This window comes from Monodon monoceros, unplaced genomic scaffold (genome assembly GCF_005190385.1).
Source record: "Monodon monoceros isolate NGI ecotype Baffin Bay Population unplaced genomic scaffold, NGI_Narwhal_1 Super_Scaffold_8, whole genome shotgun sequence".
NCBI lineage: Eukaryota > Metazoa > Chordata > Mammalia > Artiodactyla > Monodontidae > Monodon > Monodon monoceros.
In genome coordinates, this window is record NW_021703785.1 from 54,213,612 (window position 1) to 54,237,167 (window position 23,556).

General features: G+C 49.5%; 1 protein-coding gene across 1 annotated transcript in view; it reads right to left on the reverse strand.

Moving 5' to 3' along the window:
• ERICH6B (glutamate rich 6B) overlaps positions 1-23,556 on the reverse strand; it is a 43,054-nt gene that overhangs the window by 9,329 nt on the left and 10,169 nt on the right. The window contains exons 4-10 of the mRNA XM_029209952.1: positions 22,089-22,105; positions 17,909-18,132; positions 10,554-10,816; positions 9,452-9,552; positions 8,766-8,902; positions 6,434-6,495; positions 1,522-1,682 (exon numbers count right to left, since the gene is read on the reverse strand). Coding sequence (XP_029065785.1) covers positions 1,522-1,682; positions 6,434-6,495; positions 8,766-8,902; positions 9,452-9,552; positions 10,554-10,816; positions 17,909-18,132; positions 22,089-22,105 — 965 coding nt within the window. The remainder of the gene's footprint in view (positions 1-1,521; positions 1,683-6,433; positions 6,496-8,765; positions 8,903-9,451; positions 9,553-10,553; positions 10,817-17,908; positions 18,133-22,088; positions 22,106-23,556) is intronic.

The window sequence follows — 23,556 nt, forward strand, 5'->3', positions numbered from 1 at the left end:
TCATTAATCCCTGTTTAAGAGAGGCTACCTGACTTACACAAGCCTATCCAGTGAGAGGGGAGCCAGACTCCCACAGTCTGCCTCCCATCCCTTCCCCGCGCACCCATGGAAACACACTGCCTCTAGCCGTTAAGCTCCCAGCCACCTGGCACATTTACTCTGCAAATGACTGCTCTCCCTCTCTTTTTTTTTAAACCTAAAAAATAGTGCTTTATAAGGACATCCATGGTTGGTTTCTTCCTTATCGATAGCTCGTAAGAAGCTTCTAGATAATGTTCGTGGGAGAGGATTTTGTTTTAGGTCTTATTTTCAAAAGCCACCTGAAAGCCAGAATTTATCAAGATGCTTCCTTCTTGTCAAATTCACTTGTCATGGAATGACATTTTCCTAATGATAAGGACCCCGTGGGCAAAGAAAAATCTCTGACACAGAGGTAGAGTTGTCACATTTTCTCTCACTGGGAAATATATCATAAATATCACATCTAAAAGCCCAAATCTCATCACTGTTGGCTTGGGGACAAAGTATGAAGTTAAGAGCTAAAAGTTAATAGAGAAGAGACTACATCTCTGGCCTTCCTTCAGTTCTACTAGAGGGAAAACAGTGCCTTATAGGCAGGACCCTGAGCTATGAGACAGCTGCCGTCTGTCTGTGAGTTCTCCCTACTGCTGTCTCTCTGTCTGCCCCTGAGCTCTCCCTGGCTCCTGTCTGTCTGTGATCTCTCCCTGACTGCTGCAGAGATGCTGGCTGGGCTGGATTTTGCCTGAACACCAGCACACACTTATAAACAGTGCTACCTGACTCAGCAAACTACTTGGAATTTATCGCCCATTTGTAAAAACAAAAAACAACCAAATGTCCCACTCCTCATGGGCCTTTTGGGCAGCCTACGTGAATGGTGGGTGGGTTAGGCAGGATCCTTTGCTTAGACATCTCGGGGAGGACATTCCCCCTGGCTGCAGGAAGGACATTTAAAATTGGTTAGGAGACAGATGCTCCAGGAACAAAAGCTCCAGGGCAGGACAGAGTAGGGAATGGGGCTCTAGGCACATGGGCTTCAGTAGTTGTGGCATACAGGCGCACAGGCTTAGTTGCTCCGCGGCATGCGGGATCTTCCCGGACCAGGGCTCGAACCTGTGACCCCTGCATTAGCAGGCGGATTCTTAACCACTGCACCACCGGGGAAGTCCCTCTGTGATTGCTTTTTCAATATAGATTTTAAATTTGTTAGGGGAGGGACCTATATATTATAATATGTTTCCTCTCCTCTACTCCCAACCCCACCCAATTGCTTAACGTAGGCCCTACAAGGAGAAGAGTCTCAACAACCCCTAGTACAAGTCCTAGTCAGTCTGTGATAACCCATACACTCAGGAGTGCCTCTATACATGGAACATATTTTTCTTGTTTGTATTCATGTTGTGTATTGGTCCTGACAGCTCCCTGATGGTGTGTGTATATGTCTTACCTGGGCCAAAAAAAAGCCCTGTGCAAAGTGCAAACGCCAACTGCCACACTTACCTTAATCTTACTCTTTATCCAGTCTGTGTGTATTTCTAACGTCTTCTTACGGCGAACAAGATGACGAGATTGTTTGACTACTTTCTCAGACTCATCTTGTGGTGGTAGATTACATACATGGAATGTGAAAGTAGTCTCTGTAGCCCTTTGGCTAAATAAGTCTTTGGTAGAAAAGAGAAAGAAAACTTAGATCTGTTTCTCTCAGGGCACCAAAGAGAGCTTGAGGATTTGGGATATTGGCCATATTTCCCCAAGCTCTCTTATTTTTTTTCATTCATTCATTCAGCAGACATTTATTAGGGGCTTGTGATGTGCCAGCTTAGTGCCAGATGCCAGACACCATGGTGAAGACCACCCGGTCCAGGCTTGGGGATGTGAGGGGTGACACACCAGCCACATGCCAGTAACAAGTGTGGCTGCTGATTCTGTTAATGGGAAAAAAATAAGAGAGCTTGAGGATTTGGGACAAAACCCCCATTTCTCAAATTATAACATAAATGTGTAATGTTTAATAAAACATCTTTTTTTTTTTTTTTGCGGTACACGGGCCTCTCACTGTTGTGGCCTCTCCCGTCGTGGAGCACAGGCTCCGGACGCGCAGGCTCAGCGGCCATGGCTCACGGGCCCAGCCGCTCCGCGGCATGTGGGATCCTCCCAGACCGGGGCACGAACCTGTGTCCCCTGCCTCGGCAGGCGGACTCTCAACCACTGCGCCACCAGGGAAGCCCTAACACATCATTTTTAAGTGCAGGGCTCTGTGGTCATTTTTGCTTAAACCCCATTCATAATTTATTATCTGTAACTTTCAGTTTTGGCAATTTCTACATAGTCTGAGTGCAGAATTGTAGACTTCAAAAAATTTCTGTATATGCCCCAATCTTCTGTGTATGTTTGGTCCACATCTTGTTAAAAGCAGTTTTTTTTAAAGCTATTTTCTTATTGGGTCATCTTAAAAGCATTGCACTTAGTTTTCACAGCAACAGCAAGTTTCTTTTTATCTTCATTTTGGTCCAGTTTTATAACAATTGAATTTGGGGAGTAAACCCGTAAGGACCACCTAGGGGAACAATCCCCGCTCCCAGGGACCCTTGGCGGGTGTCCGACCACCAGGGGGCGCAGCGGTAGGAGGAGCTTCCGGCGCGGTCGGTATCAGCCGGTATGCTCTTCCCCGGAAGAGGGCTCGGTTCTCTCGGCAACTAGGTTTGGGGGAGGTCAGTTAAGAGAGGTTGGTTGTCCCACCACTGGGGCCAAGACAGTGTTGGAGGAGGTCTCGGAGAGAACGTGACCGCCTCTCGACCAGCGAGCTGGCCGGGGCAATGGAAGGCTCCCCACCCCCTCCCCGTCCTTGGAATGTACGTTCTGCCCACGGTTCCCACAGTGCGAGCCCTTTTCAAGGACGCAGCGTTGCGAGCAGTATGCTGTTGAGCCCATCTGGAGGGATACGTGCCTGAAGCCAGGTAAGGCCTCCATCTAAACGTTAAGGTTCTCGTGGGCGGGGGCGGAAATCTGCAAGTCTTGCGCCGTCCAAGACAAGCGTCGAATGTTAAGTTCTCTTGCTTATTAAACCTGCCACCTACCAATCTGGAGCGGGCTGCCCCTTTCTTCGGTCTCTCCTTGCCCTCTGCTTACGGGGGCTAATTTCGAATTTCACCCGGGGGACCCCGAGGTTGCGAACCAACACAGAGGGTGCCATGAGAGCTCACAGGGACCGTATCCAGGCCTGGCGGTCGAGGACACTCCTGGTGGAAGTTTTCTCTAGTGTGCCAGGCAGAATTCCTAGTGTAAGCATGACATGGCTGAAGGCTAGTCTGGGACCGGCTTAGTGATGACTGGCGACTCAGGAGAGGCAGGCAGGGCTAGAGCATTCCTTTGCTCGCTCAGCAAGTACCTGTTGTGTACTCATGTACCAGAAGCTGTCCTAGGTATCGGGGATGCCATATTCCCTGCTGCCTGTTCTAGGAGGGGAGATGGTGTTAAACAAGTGAACAGGTAAAACTTCACGTGCCAGTGGATAGGAGTGCCCTGAAGAAACATTAAGCAGGTGAGAAGGATGGAAAATGATGTGTGTGTGTGTGTGTGTGTGTGTGTGTGCGCGCACGTGCAAGCGTGTGCACTGGTTTGTAAAGGGTAGCCAAGGAAACTGTTTCTGAGAAAGTAACATTTAAGCAGAGACCTGAATAAAGTGAGGGAGCAAATTACAAGGATATTGGAATGGAGAGTGCTCTAGGCAGAGGACAGCATGTCCAAAGGCCCTGTGGCAGGGATGCCTGGCCCTGATGAATAACCAAAAAGCCAGTGTGTCTGGAGAGGAAAAAGTGAGGGCCTTCTAAGCCACATGGGGAATGTGGGATTTTCCTGGAGGCAATGGAGGGCCAGTGAAGAGTTTTTAAAAGATTTTGCTGGAAACAATATGGAGAAAGGACTGAGAAAGGAGAGGATAGGAGTCAGGGACACTGGGGAGATGAGGGTGTCTGAGGTGGTGTCAGTGAGGATGGAGAGGTGGGGGTGGGGAAGGAGAACCACACCTGTGTGCACTTGAGGAACTAAAGGGGCCGCTCATTAGAGCTCACAGGGGGAGCTTTTCCTCAGGAAAGTGAGAGAGAGGTGGGCGGGGGCAGAGTCAATGAAAGACCTTCGTGGGAAGCTTGGAAGCGGACCTCAGTCTCCCTCCGAGGAGTCCTCCTCCAGTGCTTGCTTCCAGAGTGGAAATGATTTGTCCAGGGGAAAAAGCAGATGTGAGCCCAGCTGCTGTTTCTGAGTATCAATTAGAAATTAATATAAAGCATTTCTGAACTGTAATGATAAAAGAGGACATGGACGAGCTTATGTTTTTCTCCTGTCAGAATGCTAAAATCATGGATTTTCTGGTTTGTGCCGTTTATCCAGCTCTGTCTTTATTAGAGGGGAGGCTTTAGGCTGCCTTTCTGAGCCTCAGTTTTCTTAAAGTGGGATCATGCTGCCTGCAGAGACCCATCAGGTTACTCTGAAATGATGCTGCATGGAGCCCGCTGCCCCATAGAAGGGCAACAGACCTGTGTCCTCCACACGGGGAGCTTTGGATTCTGATGGCTCATGACACGAGCTGTGTAGTGATCGCCTTCTTTTCACCAGGCGAGCTGTCTCTGAATAGGAGAGGCTACCTAATCTGAGGGTCTCCGTGCAAAATGAAAATGCAGGGATCCTTGTTCTAAAATTATTAAGGATTTCAAGACAGTGACAGCAGAGCATTAAAAGCAAGCGCAGGGCCTTAAGTGTGAGGACCTGTGTGCCTGCAGGTCATGTGCCTGCGATGCCAGCCTTGGCTTGGAAATCGGAGAGTTCAGAGACGTGGGGCTGTGTGCCTGGGGTGTCAGATAGTGGTCTGGATCCTGGAAGTAAATGAGTTTGTATCTCAAAGGAGGCTGCGGGATTTCTTTGGGACTGGCTACAACCTGAACACGGAGGGGATGCCTCTTATCAATTAGAAATGTGTTGCTTTTCTGCATAAAAAGCTCAAACCTTGTAGGCCTCAGGTGTTCAGAGGAGCAGGGAGTGGGGCAGGGGTGATGGTGAGGCACAAATGGGGAATCTGGTCACGTCAAATTTCACTCTCCGGTTAGAAGTCCTACCCGGGGCATGTGACGTAGAGTATCCTGAAAGGCCTTCATTTCCCCAAAGGAGCAAAAATTCATGCATACCTGCATCCATTTCAAAAACACTTATCGAGTGCCTACTGTGTGCCTTGCCAAGGAATGAAAGACACAGGTGTCTTTGGTCCAAAGGGAACAGAAATAACATAATAACAGGTATTTGTTGTGTTTCTGGCTGTTGAACATCTGAAACCCCCTCCTTGTTTGGGGGGTACCCCATTGTGTGAGTCTTGGTGGGAGGTAGGCCTGCTCGCTCTAGAAACTGAAGGTGGTAATTCCTTCTTCTGCCTGCCTTCTAACTCCAGTGGGGACATGAGACTCAGGCTTAGAAGGCCCTTTACTTCCCCAGACACACTTGCCTTTTGTTGCTCATTGAACATGTCATGGGGATGAGCCCTGGGTCTGACCTGAGGGGTCTTGGGCCTGAGTGTGGTTCACGCCCACACAATGGCTGGGTGATCTCAGGGAAGTCACTTATTCTCTTGGCCTAAGTTTCTTTACCCAACTTCACATGGTTTTGGAGATCAATTTGAATCCGATAACTGGCCCGCAGCAGTTATTCCATAGGAGTTAGGTCAGGGGCCTACACTGGTATGGGGACAGGAGCTCTTCCTTGAGAGGGAATCTGGGGCTGTGTCCTGGCTCAGCAAGAAAAAGCACCATGATTGATTAGGTGTGTCAGCCGTGGGTGTTGCTGCCATTTCTACGTTAGTTGGATCTGGTCATCTGAAAGATGTTCCATATGGTGGTTTTGAGTTTCTGAATTAAGTAGCCTGATGGCTTAGGCTCTTGGCTCAAACTTTTTTTGATTAGACCCAAAAAACTGGCAACCTCCATGATTGGCACATCTTAACAGCTGGTCCTCAAATGCCTTCAGTATCTGGTAAAGGGGCTCTTTCTTAAACTTTGTGTTAATGACTTCTTGGACACCCCCCCTCCCCCCACCCCCGGCAAATCTAGGTCAGATCCTTTCTTGTGTGGTCCCATAGTATCCCCTTCCGACCGTACCATTAACTGTTTTATATGCAAATTCCCTGATTTCTTGGCTGTCTTCACCTCCTGCCCTCCCTCTCGCCCCCAGCACAATCAAAGGATGAACCCCTCGAGGTTTATCCTTTGTCTGGCTTGCTCTGTATTTTATCCCCAGCAGCTGAGACCGTACTAGCCCAGTAGATGCTCAGGTGAGGAAACAAGCATTTACGGACACGGCAGAAGGTGGGAGACAGCGAGACGCACCCAGGAGAGCCGGGCAGCGGGGGTGGAAGGTGGGAGAGGGTTCTTACTTTCACGTTTCTTCATAATCCAGAGGATTGTTTCCTTATATTTTCCAAAATTTTTCTTCAGCCTAAAAGGAATGTGACTCATCTTTAGAAGCTGAGACTGAATTCATGTTTCCATGTCATGCTGCACAGTAGACGGTGCTAGGGCCTGCTCAGCCTTTTCATAGGTGGAGGGCTGGCTGGCTGGCTCTGCCTTTGGACCCAGCTTTCTTCCAGTCTGTACTCAGGAATTAAGGGCCAGCACACGGTGCTGTGCGTCCCTCCTGGCCTCTGACTGGCCTTCAACTTGGGCACCTGGGCTGACCCCCAGACCTTTCAAAACGAATTCAGTGGGGGTCCTCCTGGGAGCGAGGACAGGGCTGGGAGGTCCAAACGCACGGCTGGCTCTGTGAGTTAAGCTCGTGCAGCTTGCTTTCTCTGCGGCTTGTGCCTATTTCAGCGAAGGCTATTTGGAAATAGCTTAGAGAAACAGCATTGTCTGCGAACCGGACAGAGCCACCTGAAACCCCTTTGCATTTAGTAGGAAAATTTCAAATAAACTCACTCAAAAATGACTTATCATGAAAGCCACATTAAGGCACAGCTCTTCAAAATGATCAAGCCCTCAACCCCCCTCTCATGTCAATAGACAAAAGGAGTCATCCTGGCATTAAAGTGGCTTGGACTGTTTTACTTCCAAATAAGGGTGGTCTCCAGAGGCAGCTGCCTTTCCTGGTTCTCAGATCAGAGCCCTTTTGGAAGGGAATCTGCCGGAAGGAGTGAGCCTCCCAGGCTTAATTGGATCAGAGAAGAAGGCCTTTGACAAGACAGATTTTAAGTTCTCAGTTCAGAGTCCTTGAAGAGAGCATAATAATTTAACCCCAAGCAACCTTAGGAAGCACATACCCTTTGCTGGAAAGGGCTGGACTCTTTTGTCTGGGGGAAAATAGAGGTTTGCTCTTTGTACTTTAGGAGCAATTGCAGAACTGGAGAATGAGCTCTTCCTGGCCCATTTGTACCAAGTGTTATTTACTTGCAAGCACTTTGAATGGAATTGAAGCAGTTACCTTGCCTACCGTCACCTGTGAAAGAGTAAGGACGGAGGAGGGGGTGGGGTGAAGCTTGTCCGGCTGGCTGAGAGCACGATGCCACGTGCATACAAGAGTTAAATTCCAGTGAGGGGATCCAGCCAGAGGCATCCAGGGCCCTTTGGGGAAGTTTCCTCCCTTAGCTCTTTGCCCACCCTTGCAAGCTAGTGGAATCCTTACTAGCTAGCTCCTCAGTGGTAGAGACTGGGTTACACACTACTGTACAGACCGGCACACAGGAGGTGCTCATGAAATATTCATTGAGTGCAATTAGGTTAGAATGAGCCTCCGTTATAGGCTTAAATGGGAAAGAAGGGGAGAAAATGTAACACATGAGAGAGGGTAACTTACAGGGATGTTATTTGGGATTTGTTTTTTGCTGCTGTATGAGGATCTGAAAGCTTGGATGTTCTTTGTGTTTTGCATTGTGTATTTTGCCTTCCCTTTTCCTAGAGAAGCCTTAGGGTTCTCTGGCCCTAGGACTCTACTGAGCCCAGAGCAGAAGTTGCTGGCAGTCAGTCTCTCCCTGATTTTTGTGAGAGTCTCCATTCACCAAGGAGGTTATGCAGGGCACCCCATCCTCACAGCCTCAGCCACTGCTGGAGAGTCTGCCATAGACCCCCTGGATGTCTGACCATGTACCTTGTTCACCAAGGTTTCTGACAGCTGGGTAAGTGAAAGTCCAGGCTTCCATGTACCGCAGTCTGGATGTACAAATGGGGTTCTGGAACACTGAGACCTGGAGTCATGCCAACTAGAAAGATTTGGTGCCAGCAGCAGTCTGCAATAAACTTATCATTCCCCATTCCCAACAGGGGCTCTTGCCATGAATCCTAGGGCAGTGAGGCTCAGGGCTTTTCCCCCTCAGGGAACATGAACTTGATCCTCCATTGTCCCCTCACTTCAAAGGCCCAGGGGTCTGAGCCTTGCTTCCCAGACTTGCGTAGAATTCAGGGTCCCTTCAAGACTTTTCCTGCCCTGGATTTCCAGCGTCTTGTCACTGCTCATCTTTGATCCTATCCTGCACATCCCCTGCTCATAGATTTCTTTGCTCCTGAGTTTTGGCAGGCAGCTGGACCATCCTGTCCCCATGACCCCTAATCTTACCTTTGTCCTTGTGCATGGCTTGTGCCTGCCCTTTGACTCAGGGGACCTGTCCAACCCTGGCCTTACTCTATTCTCTGATGACCCAATTTACACTTTCCCTGCTGCTACCACTGGCCTGCCTGCACCTACTGACCGATAGCTCCATCTCTCCAGTCACTTACAGAATTCCCAGTTTCCTTCTGGTCTCACTCTCCAGATGACCAGTCAGGGGAATGTTAATATCCTCCTCCAGTTCATTGCCAGCTGCCATTTCTCTGAGCATGGTCCCAAACACTGACTGATAGGAGCTGGTCACAACCTGCAAAAGGACCACAGAATGAAGTAGCCAGAAAATGGGAATTAACAATTAATGATCACTTTTGTGACTCTCTAAGCTGCCAGAGGAGATTGCAACATGTTATTCGAAAAAGACAAGCAGTGGGAACAGCAGGGTGGCTAGCAAGATTTGTTCCAAAGACTATTTCCGTTAAGGTCACACCCTCTTCTCATTCTCCAATTCCCTCAAGAATTCTTTTTAAATAGTAGCATACCAAGAAATCGTTTGAGAGCATAAAATTACCCTCTTCTGACAAATGTAGACATGGCTTTAAAACGTAAAAGTGCTTCCATGCCTTAAGAGCATAACAGCCTTTTTGAGTTCCAGGAATGGCCAAGCTCTCAGTGGTTGGTTATTTATTCACTGTGAAGGATAACAGTCTTCAGGAAAGCAGGGTAGCACCTGGCACGTTCTCGTAGAGGATGATTCTACCTTTAAAGATTCTTCCAAAGTAATGACATTGCAAGCTCCTTTTTTATTTTGTAAATTTGATCATTCTATCCCAAGTCCATGCTGCTAACCAGGACTGACCCTAGGTGGGTCCTCACAAGAGTTTCTCCTTTTGGATCCCTTTTGGTAGAAGGTGAAGTTTGACTTGCCGTCCAGGAGAACCATGGGTCTGTCATGTTGCCCTGCTCACCTACAGGTCGAGGTTGTTATGGTGGTGGTTTTGCATCTGATAATGTGCAGTCTGCCATTCATTTACAAGCCTTCTATCGTAAGTGGAAGACCACAGGTCCGAAGTTGCATGTGACCTGGGGCAGATACAAGAATGGAGCTTGTGATTGGCTGGGTTTTCTAGGTTGGGGAAAAGCTGGGGTGTCTCAGGTCTGCCTTGTCTGACTCCCAGCCTCTGCGTGCTCCTTTCCGCATTGCTGGTGTTCAGTTAATGAAACACGGAGGCCATCAGACTGAAGAGGCTGTAAGGCCGTGGTGCCCTAAGTAAGCAAACCAAAGCCTAAGGCCATAAATGCCTCAAGGTTAGGAAAGCAAAACCCGAGGACAACCAATCAGAAGCAGCAGGCTTTAAGCTTCGGCCAATCAATAACTTCCTTGCTTTGCTTCTGCATTTTCCCTGTAAGTCTCTCCCCAGCTCCTGTTGGTGGAGGGCTCTTAACCACTTCTGGTTTGGTGCTGCCCGATTTGAATCCACACAGGCTCGAATAAACTCTTCACATTTTTTTTTTTTTTTTTTTTTTTTTTTGCGGTACGTGGGCCTCTCACTGTTGTGGCCTCTCCCGTTGCGGAACACAGGCTCCGGACGCGCAGGCTCAGTGGCCATGGCTCACGGGCCCAGCCTCTGTGCGGCATGTGGGATCTTCCCGGACCGGGGCACGAACCCGTGTCCCCTGCATCAGCAGGCGGACTCTCAACCACTGCGCCACCAGGGAAGCCCTCTTCAAATTTTTAATAGGCTTCAGTTTATCTTTTCATACGGGAATGAGTCAGTGCTTCAGGGCAGACTGAGGTTAAGGCTCTGGTGTGGCTACCCCTGCCTCTAAGTTCTTCATTGTTGACCATCCCTCCCTTGAGGTGCAGTGATGGCCTGCTTGCCCAGGCCAGTGGTCTCTCACCAGCCCCTTTGGATTCCATGATTTGTTCACCAGAAGATATGGTTCCTGCTATGGTTCACCAGACAGCAGACCCGCTGGCGGGGCCTGGTCGAAGTTCTCGTCCCAACCAGGCTGTGCTACCCCACTCCAGCACATGTGCCCTCCTAGGAGGCTCATCCCGTTTGCTTCCCCAGCCTCTGGAGAGCTATCCTCACGGTCATGATCGGGGTATTGGGCCCCCAAGTGATGACTTCTCCCATGCCCTGTGACTGCTCCTGGGTGAGTCTCTGGTTTTTCCAACCAAGAGAGTTTGCACAGCAGGTGTGTGATGCACGCGTGTATCCTATAAACAATTCAGACATGTATAGGGAACTCAGAGCAGCCAAGAGATTGAATTGTCAGAATAACCAAAGTCTAGGGTGATAGCCCCAACCGAATCCAAGGGCCTCAGCTGCCTCTCCCAGTGGCTTGTGGTGTCCCCCGCCCAGCTGCAGGTGCCATGTGGCGTTGACTCCATTCCTTCTGTCCTGCTCTCTGGCCCCACTTGTCCACATCGGCCGCCTATGGCATTGCTTAGAGAAGCAGTGCTTCCCAAGCTGGACAGCTGCCTATCCGCAGATTGCCACTAGCTGGGCCGCGGGTGCTGCCTCCTTATCCTCCTTAAGCATCCGATCCTTGGAAGCAGAGTGGTATAGACAGCAAGGGGGAAAGTATCCCCCTAACTCTTTGCCTTACTTTGTCACCTGGGCAAAGCCCCTGAGATGGCAAAGCCCCTGAGACGGCAAGGAATGGTGCTTGTGACCAGGGCTCCCCTGCACAGGCTGCCTGTCACACGGAACCCTCCCAGCGTCTGGTCTCATCCAGAACCTTGCACAGCTCCGTGGGAGATGTTCCCTCTGCCTGGGGCTGCAGCTCCGCCAGACACAGCAGAACCTCAATTGACAGGCGCGCTGAAGGTTTCCAAATAATTTGTGTCTAATTAAAACAATTCCTTTCAATTTCAACTCTTGCTGAAGAATCTTTCTAAAATGCCTGAGCTTACTTTCCTGTCTTAGTAAATCCAGTGCGGTGAATCAAAGTTCAAGTAATCATTTTTCCTCCCTTTGACATGGTATTTCAATATTTGAAAAGCAGTTCTTATAATGTGTATAGGAGCATGTCTGGAAAGTAAGGAATTTAGGGCTAAATAGGAACTGAGACCAGAGAATTTTTCCAATTAAAATAAAAGAAAAAATTGTATAAATGCCTAGGGGTTTTTTCCCCCCTTTTCTTTTGTAAGTTTAGAAAAATGTATCTGCTTAATCTTGAGTTCCAGGGACACAAGATTTCACTCTTGTGATTGTAGTGAATACCTACAGCCCTGAGAAAGTTTGTTAGTTGTAGGGGAAAGGATGTATAACCTGAATCAACATGCGTTGGAAGTCTTAGAGGTAAGCTGACACAGGAAATTAGAGCTACAAGCCTGCACAGGCAGGCAAAAAATTGTGCAGTAGGGCTTCCCGGGTGGTGCAGTGGTTGAGAGTCCGCCTGCCGATGCAGGGGACACGGGTTCGTGCCCTGGTCCGGGAAGATCCCACATGCCGCGGAGCGACTGGGCCTGTGAGCCATGGCCGCTGAGCCTGCGCGTCCGGAGCCTGTGCTCCGCAACGGGAGAGGCCACAACAGTGAGAGGCCTGCGTACTGCAAAAAAAAAAAAAAAAAATTGTGCAGTAAAGACAATGCAACATGCTGTAGATGTAGGCTTATTCAAACAATTGGGACTTCCCATGGTGTCTCTGGTTATTGGATACAGCTGGGAAAGGACAGCCATTAAACTTTTGGGGCTGGTTCTGTGCCCCTCTGAAGAGTGTGGGAGTAGGACTCCGATTTGGGGGAGATGCTCCACTGCTCTTTGTTGTGGTGTTTGCACTGCAGACGCTGTTGTCCAAAGTTTGTCCTGCTGGGCTGCCCCAGCCTGGTCCTTTAGTTGGAGACAGCAGGCTTTTCTTGGGGCTTTTGTTTGTGCTTGTTGGGGTTTCTGGTCGCTGTCTTTTCCAGCACCCAGTCAGGGGTAAATGAAGCAAAAAGAAAACTCGGGAAACTCACCGCCATGTCGTTCCTTGGGTCCCGAGGTCCCTAGCCAGTCTGCCTTCTTCTCTCTGTCTTTTAGAAGCTTCTTGTGTTTGTTTTATATATAATGTATAGGGTTTTAAGCTGCGCTTAGTGGGAAAATTACATTTAGTCCACCTTTCCAGAATCCAACTTCATATTTTTTTTTTTGGCTGTGTTGGGTCTTCGCTGCTGCGTGTGGGCTTTCTCTAGTTGCAGTGCGCGGGCTTCTCATTGTGGTGGCTTCTCTTGTTTCAGAGCACGGGCTCTAGGCATGCGGGCTCAGTAGTTGTGGCTTGTGGGCTCAGTAGTTGTGGCTCACGGGCTTCGTTGCTCCACGGCACGTGGGATCTTCCGGAACCAGGGCTCGAATCCGTGTCCCCTGCATGGGCAGGCGGATTCTTAACCACTGCACCACCAGGGAAGTCCCAACTTCATTTTTACATAGGGTTTCTGCAAAGGACGATTTGCCTTGATATCTAGGTATCTAGGTAGCTTACATGATTTGTTTTTAGCTGCCTTCAAAATCAATCTTGAGGGTTTTTTATTCATATTACTGAAAGCAGGACCTTGTGGTGCCATACTTGGCTTTCTTCTGACCCTCTTTGGTTTAATGTGTGTCATTTACACTTAGGCCTATTCTAAGAAAAGCTCACTTCTGCTGTGCTAACAGTGTAGTGAAGCTGTGAATCCCAGGGCTCAAGAGGCAGTGTCCGGCTGGCCCTGGGCCACTCTGCTCTGACATTCAGAGCCAGGTGTTCTCCAGTTTTTATCCAACTTACATTGGCTTCGAAGTCTTCGGCTTCCAGTGTGCCAGTGGGATCACTTAACATACGATCGCAAAAGCTCTCTTTAGAGACAGACTCCTCGGCTTTCAATTTTGGAAGGCACAGCAAAAGGAGAGGCATTTGGAAAAGGGACCAAAACAAGAAACAAACAAAAACAAAAAGAGAAATAGATTTATGGCATTTACACTTGCGCTTTTGAATAAAAATGCATATGTCATCAATAAGACTTTAAATAAATTCATCAAATCACTTAAAATTTGACTTGGGGATATTAATAAAATTGGAATAAAAAGGTCAGTTTCAGTGGCAGAGTTAAGAAAGTGAGTGTGTGTTTCTGGTGGCCAGTGAAGATTCATCTGACAAAGTGACATTTGAGTGAGTCCTGCATGAAGCAAGGGAGCGAGCAGGCAGATGGCTGGGGAAGAGCATCCCTGCCAGGAGCAAAGGAGGTGCAAAGGCCCTGAGGCGAGAGAGAGTGGGAGCATGTTGACATATCTGACAAACTGGAAGAGGCACAATATGCCCGGAGAGGAGGGAGATGGGAAGGGGCAGGACCAGCTCACCGAAGACCTTGTAGGCCATGGGAAGGAATTTAGATTTTATTCCGAGAGAGATCTATCCTGAGTGTGATTTTTCTCTTGGAAATCCTGAGAAATATCCCTAGCGCCCGTCAGTTTTGTCAAAAATTGCCCATTTCCAGAATTGCACATGGTTCGTAATTGCTAATCAAAGCCTAAGAGATGAATTACCAAGCCAGTGAGCTAAAAAAAAAAAAAAAAAATCTCTCGGAGAGAGCAGATGCCTTTGTTCTCAAGGTCAGCCACAGCCTGGTGACCCTGGGCCAGGAGAGGGCTGGAAACCTCCAGTGTCGACGGGGTGCAGACCAAATGGAGGAGTTGATAATTACAACTTGGGCCTGGAGTCCCTGCTCCCGGGAAGGTGTGGCTCCTGAGGCAGAGCTGGGGGGAAGGGCTCCCACACAGTAATTGGGCCCCTGGGGAAATTACGGTGGCCTTTGTCTCAGCTTCAGGATGACACCAGCCCCTCCACGCTGGGCCATCCTGAGAGCCCTGAAAATCCACCGGGTTGGCACTGGGCCGACCGATTCTGTCTGATGTGTGTCCCTGTTGGGCCTCGGGGGGCAGAGAAGGGGCATTCTTTGTGATCTCCATACACGCACGTTATTTTTGCACTTCTTTCCAACTTTGGTTCAATAATGAAAACGCTGACTCCTTTGGGCCCCTGGGGGGATGGAGAACTCCACTCAGCTGCATCTGCCTGTACTGACACCAGGCCCAGGGGCCTCTCTGCCTGCAGACCTGCAGACCTCCTACCCCAGCCTTGGCTTGTTCCTGGTGGAAACCTGCCTCCTTTCGGTGGCCCCTGTGTGGTGGGAGTCCCCCCACAGTTCCTTCCCGCCAGTTCCACCCGCCAGGCACTCACCACCCCGCTGGGGTGCTCACAACTGGCAAAGGCACCAGGCCCTTTCCGTTCATTCCAAAACACTGTGTGTCGCTAGACTGTCTGCCAGGGATGCGGCCTAGAGGTTTTAAAACTTCTTGTTGGGATAACCCCACAAGAATCCTTGGGAATTCAGGCAAGAACCTCAGGAAGCTCTGTTTGGCTGTCACTGGAGAGAAATGGAGGAACTGGTAGAACAGGGGTCTGGGGAGACCGGGTGGCAGAGCCTCCCTGTAAGGGTCTCTGAGGATGTGCCGGCCCAACATGGAGGAGTCCAGCTCTGGTCCTGATAGCTTAGCAAATCCCCATGATTTGTGAGTGCTGTATTTTAGTAAGCTTTATTGAATAATAGATAGTTAATTCGAGGGAAAAAAAGAAGTAGATGTTTGTCAAAGGAAGAAGGGGAGTTGGCAGGAGTGAATGAATACAGAGCAGCAGTGTTCAGAGGCATTCGGTCCCACATAATTATTAACCTTAACATCAACAGGCACTGTCTGCGTGTCAGGAGGCGCCCAGTAAATCCGCAGGAACACAGCCGCAACTGGGGCAGAATGAGCATGGAGAGCTTTATTCCTAATTAACTTTCCCTTTGGGGATTTCTGTCAACCTCTACCTTTGTTCTAGTGAGATCATTATTTTCCCCTGAAGTTGCTTTATGGGGGGACTGGGGGAGGGGGCAGGTGTCAGGCCAGGTTCCTAAGTGGTGGCCCTGTTACCCAGGACCCAGGCCCCTCCCAGCTTGTCACTCAGTCCCCTCGCACCCTGGCCCCGTCATCTGTGTAATGGGGACCATAAGGCTTATCTTCAGGGTGGCTCAGGGGACCGGCGCTAATGCAGTGAACGCCGGGCACACAGCATTCCCTGAAGTGGAGTGTGCCTTGTCCCGGACTGATGAAGAACAAATCTAAATTCTCCCCCATCCGATCAGTGGCTCTCCTGTAACGTTTTTTTCTTGCCAGAAGCATACTTCCTGAATTGGGGTAGATGTCTGAGTCCGGTGTATTTGCCCTGCAGGGCAGATCCCCACGTTAGAAATGAGGAAAGGGGAGGGGACAAGCAGTAGGCGACTAGCCCTGGGCGGGCTCTGAGAAAAGAGCACACAGGTGAAACTCGGTCCTGTTTTCACCTCCTCCACCCTGCACGTACTGAATTCCTTGTTGTCCTTAAATCAAGGAGAAACGATGGGCTGGTCTGGCAGCTGCTATGGGCACAAATCTGTAATCTGTTCTGAAGCCACTCAGTGTGCTTCATGGATCAACGGCCCGAGCTGCTGCCAGGAGCTTGTGAGAAATGCAGAGTCTTAGATCCACGAAATCAGAATCTGCATTTTAACAAGATGCCCGGGTGGTCGCTCTGCACATTAAAGTCCGAGCAGCAGTGCTCTACCCCGACCGCCCCCCACCCCGGAAATGAAATAAGATGAAGAAAATTTTATAGTCTAGAGTTGGGAGGAGTTTGATAAGCCACCTGTGTAGGTAACCCTTATCCTCCCCTCTTCCCCCACCCCCATGCTGACAGACAGCAAGCACGTCATCATCCCTACGTTGTTTCTGATAGGATGGGTCTGGTTAATCGCAGGGCTTTTGTGGAGTGACGTGTGCAGGTTGGGATTCTGCCGCCAAAAGGCTTCTCCCCTGTCCTTCCCCTTCATAGAATTCAACTATCCCCTCCTTAATAAAAATTTAATCAGGCATTAAGGGTACCATCTGAGGGGCTCTAATTCATTCCCTATCAAGCTACCATCGAATGAGTCTGTCTGGAGGGGCCCATGCATCCCAGTCAAGCCCTGCTGACCAGACTTCAGAGAACCTAGCAACTGACCGACTGGACCCTCTTTAAATGTGGGCGTCCCTATACAGGGCTTGAGTAGAGAGATGGACCTCTGGGCCGTTCCCAAGTCATTCTGTCTCGCTCCCGAGACCCTCTCTCTGTTTCTTGTTCTAGCGCCCTTCTTCAGTTAAGGACAGAGAAACATATCCAGGTTCAGGGACTGTGTGCCCAGCATGTCCCTCTGTCCTCTCTAGGACTCGGCACCGGCTGGACCAGCAAGGCACCCACCTGCCCGGGGCGCTATCCCCGGCCCGGCTGCTCTGCGGGGAGCAGGGATCTTTGGATAGGTTATGTGGGACTCTTACCATTTCCTGCCTTTTGCGGTTCTTCAGTGGGAACAAAGACTGAAAACAAATAGGAAAAATGATGAATAGGATGTGGTTCGGTGAACTGTTAACCCTTAAATGTCTGGGAGACCAGGGTGGAGACTGCGTATTGTAGGGTGAGAGGCTCCCATTGACGGTCAGCGGTTGGAGGCCTGTAGCTTATGCTCAGCACACATTGATTCCCCTCCGTCTGTTCATAGTTCATCTTTCCCACTAGAGTTTAAGTTCTGAGAGGGTAGGATGGCTTCGTCCATATAAAGATGGACAAACTGCCGCCCAGTACACAGTAGGCATACAGTAAGTATCAGTAGATGCACAGTAAACGTCACAGAATGAACCGAGTATGGATAATCCATTATCTCCCCTCCTAACTCCAGTGGTAGATATTACTTCCTCCCCTTTCAAAACTCAATTTTAATTCAAAAGTAAAAGCATTTTACCCTTTGGCCAAGTTTCTTCCCTGAGCCTTGACCCCTGACACCACGTTCTAGAAATAATGCCTTGGCCACTGGCCTTAATGAAGGCTACCGTAATCTAAAATGGTCAAAGAGGACTCTCTCTGGCTCAGGATGTGCTAATTCTGTGCTTCTTCCCGTCTCAAAGATGGATTCGTACCCTCCGGGAGTCATTTAAAATCATCGTAGAACTATAAAATTAAAATGATACCTTGTGAGTCAGACTTTAAGGGGGTTAGCATCGTTGTTGAGTCTTCCTCTGTTTGAGATTTTGATTTTAAAGGTACTGTTAAAAGACAGAAGAGGGTGGCCGTTAACAATTTCAACCTTACACTTTCCAGGGGGTTCATGTTGGACGCTTAGGGTCTGAGGTTCTTTCCTGGCACCCAAGGCTGATCCACAGAGGAGAAAACGGGCTGGAGGGCACTGCTGGCGTCTACTGGGCGCTCCCTCTGCCAGCCTCCTCCTCTTAGCTTTGCTGACTTACTCTGGGGCTGCAGTGAACAGTGACTGGGAAACGTGGGCCCTCGGTGGCCTTCTTCTCTGGTCCCAGGACAGGGAGGATGGCTGGGATTGAGGGGAGACTTTAGGGATATGCCTCTTTCTGTAGGAGGAAGAGCTGCAGGAACCATAGAGCCAAGTGGCTTCAAGGCCGTGTAGACTCATAATGGCGTCTGCCTGGCGCTGTAGGAAGTGGGCATCTCTGGTGCTCTGTTGTCAAGAGCTCCCGGAGAGGTGCGTAACGGGGGCTGGCGGGGAAGCATGGGGGCTGGCGAGTACAGATACACTGGGTTATGCTACGAGAGGCTACTGTGGTTGTTGAGAACTTTTGTGAAGTTCTTGGTTACCCATGTTTTATATTTTCTAGAATTTTGTGATCCCTGCTCCTTTTTGCTCCCTCACCCCTACCTGTCCTTCTCCCTACTCCCAAACACATGTGTGGGTGCCCACGCGCACACACGCACGCACACACGCACGCACGCACACTCCATTCCTAATGGCAAGGAAGCAGAGGCGAGCTGCCCCCTCCCCTCTCATGGGAGCGGCAGGATTTGAGCTCGGTCTGTGATGAGAAGCCTCCCTGGGCAGGATCAGTGCTGCCGGTGCATCAGCTGAGCCCGAGCCCTCCACAGCCAGGGAGCCCTCCAAATTCTAAGGACGCGCATCCTACCATAAATGGCTCCGACTGTTGGGAATCACGTCTATTTCTTAACGAATTTTCCTCAAGCTGGCCCTGTTCTAGCCCTTCCGTGCAGATGGAGAGGTCAGGTCTTGGTTTTGTGTGTCAGATCATCAGGTGTTTGAAGGCAGTTATCCTGTCTCAGAGTCACGTGTCTTCCAGACTTAACGCCCTCATTTGCTTCAGCAGTTCTTTGTACGGTGTGCTCTCCAGGTTGGCCTAACACCACCCTCTCCTTGAGCCCCAGCCAGTCTGCCTCTAACCCTCATAGAGTGTGGGATCCCCCAAAGTGAACAGCGGCCCCAGGGTTGCTTCTGCAGTGCAGGCTAGAGCAGGACCCGTCTCCCTCTGCATAACCTTTTAATTGCTCTTGGTTATACACACCAGTCATACCATTGACTTATTGAGCCTGTGGTTGAGTAAATCATCTACAACAGACAGGGCATTCCCCCCTTGTCCTTCTCCATCCTGTTTTTGTGGGCCTAAGAGCAGGGTCTAATCTAAATTACCATTCTGTTTTATCTAGCCAGTCCCCATCCAGTGTTTCTCCCTGTCAAGAACTTTTAGAATCTGATCACATTATTGGCATCACCCAACAGCTGCCACTCATGTACGGATATAAATATTCCTCCTACATCTGTATCCGAGTCTGTGGATACAGACTGGACAGAGCCCTGTGGCTCCTGACTGGAAACTGGGTTGACTCTGATCCTTAAACAGTATCTCTGGATGGTTATTCAATAGCGATCATGCCATTGTCTTGCACTAGCATCTACTTGGTATTTGTCTATGTCGTCCATAGGAACATGAGGAAGGCTTTGAAAAAGAAATGTGTTTTGGAATTCGGGCCTCCAAATTCCACAGTTCCCTGATCTAATAACCTTGTCAAAAAGTGACCTAAAAGCCAGTATTACTTGATCTGTTCTTATTGATCCTATGCTGGTTCCTTGTGGTCATTTTGCTCTCAGTTATTTGCCCCAGATTGGTCACAGACTCATTTCCCCAGTTCTTCAAAAACCATAAACATGATTAAACTCTTCTCTCTCTGTAGATATTCTGGGGTAGACTCTATCTCGGTCAGGACACAGCAGTTACCATTCTTTTCTGATCTTCTCACCAATCTTTGGTGTCTGCTATTTCTTTTTTTTTTTTTTCGATGTTGGGGGTAGGAGTTTATTAATTTATTTATTTTTGCTGTGTTGGGTCTTCGTTTCTGTGCGAGGGCTTTCTCTAGTTGCGGCGAGTGGGGGCCACTCTTCATCACGGTGCGCGGGCCTCTCACTATCGCGGCCTCTCTTGTTGCGGAGCACAGGCTCCAGACGTGCAGGCTCAGTACTTGTGGCTCACGGGCCCAGTTGCTCCGCGGCATGTGGGATCCTCCCAGACCAGGGCTCGAACCCGTGTTCCCTGCATTGGCAGGCGGATTCTCAACCACTGCGCCACCAGGGAAGCCCTCCCGGTGTCTGCTATTTCTTGCTTAACTTTGCTGTACCCTTGTCAATCTGAAGATCATCTTCTTTCACAGAGAAGTCAGAATTCAATAGCGATGGAAGAACATGATTTTCTTTGAATCGTTCCTCAGCAGGCACTAAACAGTGGCTCTGTGTGCCTTGATCTACTTTTTGCCCGAATCATATTTGAAAAGGACCCCTCTTCTTTTGTTGCTGTCTGCAGTATTATTATTATTACTTTTTGGTAAGAATACGTTTACCCTGGACTTAAGCTCTCCTGACACTTTTCTCAAAGTTCGAGACATTTTCCTACTTTTATCGTAGGTAACAATCATATCTTTTTTAACCTCTGCATGTGATCTTTCAAAATCCGAGTCCACTGAAAGGAACTCTGTGCAAACACTACTTTGCACTTTTTTTTTTTTTTTTTTTTTTGCGGTACGCGGGCCTCTCACTGTTGTGGCCTCTCCCGTTGCGGGGCACAGGCTCCGGACGCGCAGGCTCAGCGGCCATGGCTCACGGGCCCAGCTGCTCCGCGGCATGTGGGATCCTCCCGGACCGGGGCACGAACCCGTGTCCCTGCATCGGCAGGTGGACTCTCAACCACTGCGCCACCAGGGAAGCCCTCTACTTTGCGCTTTGGGGAGCTTTCCAACCCTCTTCTTCATTTGGCCAGGTGACTTGAAGTAACTACTCCAACTGATAGCACTTGCCCCTCTCTGTTTTTCCTCACCCACGTTTCTATACATAGTGTCTCCATGTGTACATATTTCTATACACAGCTCCTTTCTTGTTTTTTTTGTTTTTTGTTTTTTTTTTTTCCGGTATGCGGGCCTCTCACTCTTGTGGCTTCTCCCATCGCGGAGCACAGGCTCCGGACGCGCAGGCTCAGCGGCCATGGCTCACGGGCCCAGCCGCTCCGCGGCATGTGGGATCTTCCCGGACCAGGTCACGAACCCGCGTTCCCTGCATCGGCAGGCGGACTCTCAACCACTGCGCCACCAGGGAAGCCCCACAGCTCCTCTCTAACCAAGACTGTCTCTTCATCATCTACCTTCTCATCACCATAGCTGATCTTGAGCCTGATGAGAATTCAGCAGCAGTTTCGCAAGTATGTAACCAATATTTATAGGCGCTTACTGTGTGCAGGACGCCAAGTCTTGAGGATTTCTACAAGCAGGGTTATAATGCTCTGTGTTAGAATTTCTGGTGTACTTTGTGCATGACCCTGCTCTGTGCCTGGCTGGGTGGACACCTGAGGCCATAAATAGTCTTTCTGGCCTTCCACCTGCTTCCTCACACGAGCCACGAGACATTCCCGGTGCCTTTAGCCTTCCTTCCATGTCAGACCTGCCACTCTCTGTAGTAACAGGTTTCAAGGATTTATTTATCTGGGTGCTACACCTCCATATTTGGTTCAAAGTGCTATTTGTAGAGTCCATGTAAAATGCTGTTTCTGACGCACTGGAGTTGAATAGTCCCGTAATAAAAAATGCTTTAGAAATAGGAAACTAGCACCCATGAAATCTGTTCCACCCTAGAGGTTCTCTGGTTCTCCACCATTCCTGTGCCTGGAATCCTCTGGGATCTTGTTAAGGATGAGGCAGGGATGTTGATGAGAAAGCCTGGGAATCTGCTTCTTTACAGGCACCGGGTGCTGGGGATGCACAGTCCTGGACCCAGAGGAGTAACACTGCTAACACTCTCACTTCCGCTCACTCCTGGGGGCCCTCAGTCAGCACTTTGAATTGCTTTTGCCTTGATTGACTGTGTTTCTCCAACAAGTGGATGGGTGGCTTCTGCCCTGGGCTAAAAGCAGATTCTCTTTTGCATCCACCGTGCTCGGGAACCCTTAGTGTTCTGTCCTCCACCTGCAAAAGGACTGGCTTTTCTTCGTGGCAGGGGCCTCTGCCTCCTCTTACCTCGATTTTGAGCTCCTTCCTGGGGCTCCATGCTTCCTGGATTCCCCTTGCACCCCTGCCCCGGTTACCTCCTCTTACAGCGGTTCACTCTTCCAGAGGAGTCTCTTAATGAGCCTCTTTGCCCCATTCCACTGTCCAGACACAATCAGTTACCTGTTGCCAGCAAATTCTGCCCAATTATTATGAACACTCTCCAAAAGATTGATTGTAAACCATAGGCAGAAGGGAAAAGAAAAACCCTCACGAATTCTAGGGAGTTGCTTACTTCTCCTTGTGTTCCAATCTCTGCTGTAGCCACCATCCCCTCATGTCTCTGCAGGAGCCTGGGGTATGACATTGACCCTGGCTTTAGCTGCTGCAACAGTGTCCACACCTTTGGTCCAGGCCACCAATATCACAGGATCTGATCAGTAGGTACTGCTGCGGGTGGCTAGACTTTCGCTAAACACTAAATACATGTTGGCTTTAAGGAACTCAGTCCTGGAAAAGACTTAGCTACGAAACATGCCCCTACAGACCAAATAGGCAGAGCGCTTAAAACCTAAATTAGGTCCAGACATGACTGGCTCTGTAAATGAAGCTTGGGGACCAAAAGGATCGTGAATGAACACGGCAAATGAAGCGGTGATTTCCGGAGGGTCTCTCTCTTGAGGTGGGCGCATAGTGGTATGAACAGGCTCTGGTGACTCCCTTTCCACACCCCAGGCTTCTCCTATCTCTTTCTCCTCTCCCAAATCCTTTCAAGCTTAGCATTGGCACTTTTCAGGTGATTACCCAGTAAATGACTTCGAGAATCCTGCTTATGAATATTTAGATAAACGCTCAGATTTTTTCCAGCTGTCATACTTACTGACTCTGAAATGGTTCCTGTTTTCAGGGCTCCATCGGAGCACACACACTAATAAAAATCCCACATGAACCGATTTAGCCTGTAAAAGACTCCTCGTCACGTGCTGGCAGCCGGCACCATGGAACTCCTGGCTTGTGTGGGCCTGCCTCTGCCGCACCATTCTCCCTCACAGAGTTTCTGACTCTTAATTTCATTTAACCACATTTGAGCTACAAAATTTAGCAGGCACGGATGGGGGCAGGGGAGTGAGGTGCTGGTCGGGAATCTGATTTACCGCTGCCATGACTACAGATGTGAAACGCATGTGTGAATCTGTGATGGATCAGTCTCACTAAGGCTGGGTTTAAATTACTGATAATGGTGAGAAATGCCATTCCGTGTTGCACCCCCAGGATCCTAGGGCGAGGAACCTTTGGGCTTCATTGGGCAGAGGATTAAAATCCTCAGTGCAGTCTTGCCCAACTGTCTCTTGAGTGTCTCCTAGTTGTGGCCACAGAAGTTCCCCCTGTGGATGGTCTTGGCTCGTTCTGAATCAGGGCTGGCTTTGACTGCACGCTGAGATGGAGAGTCTGGGGTGGGTCCCAGTCCCTTCACCATATGATTGTTCGGAGATGGCCTCTCTCCGCAGGGAACCAGCCTGTAATCTGGGAAGGAAATGGCCTGTGTCCCCGAGGGAAATAGGGCCTGTGTTCATGTAGAACAAGAACAAGAAAACTGGGCTTCCCTGGTGGC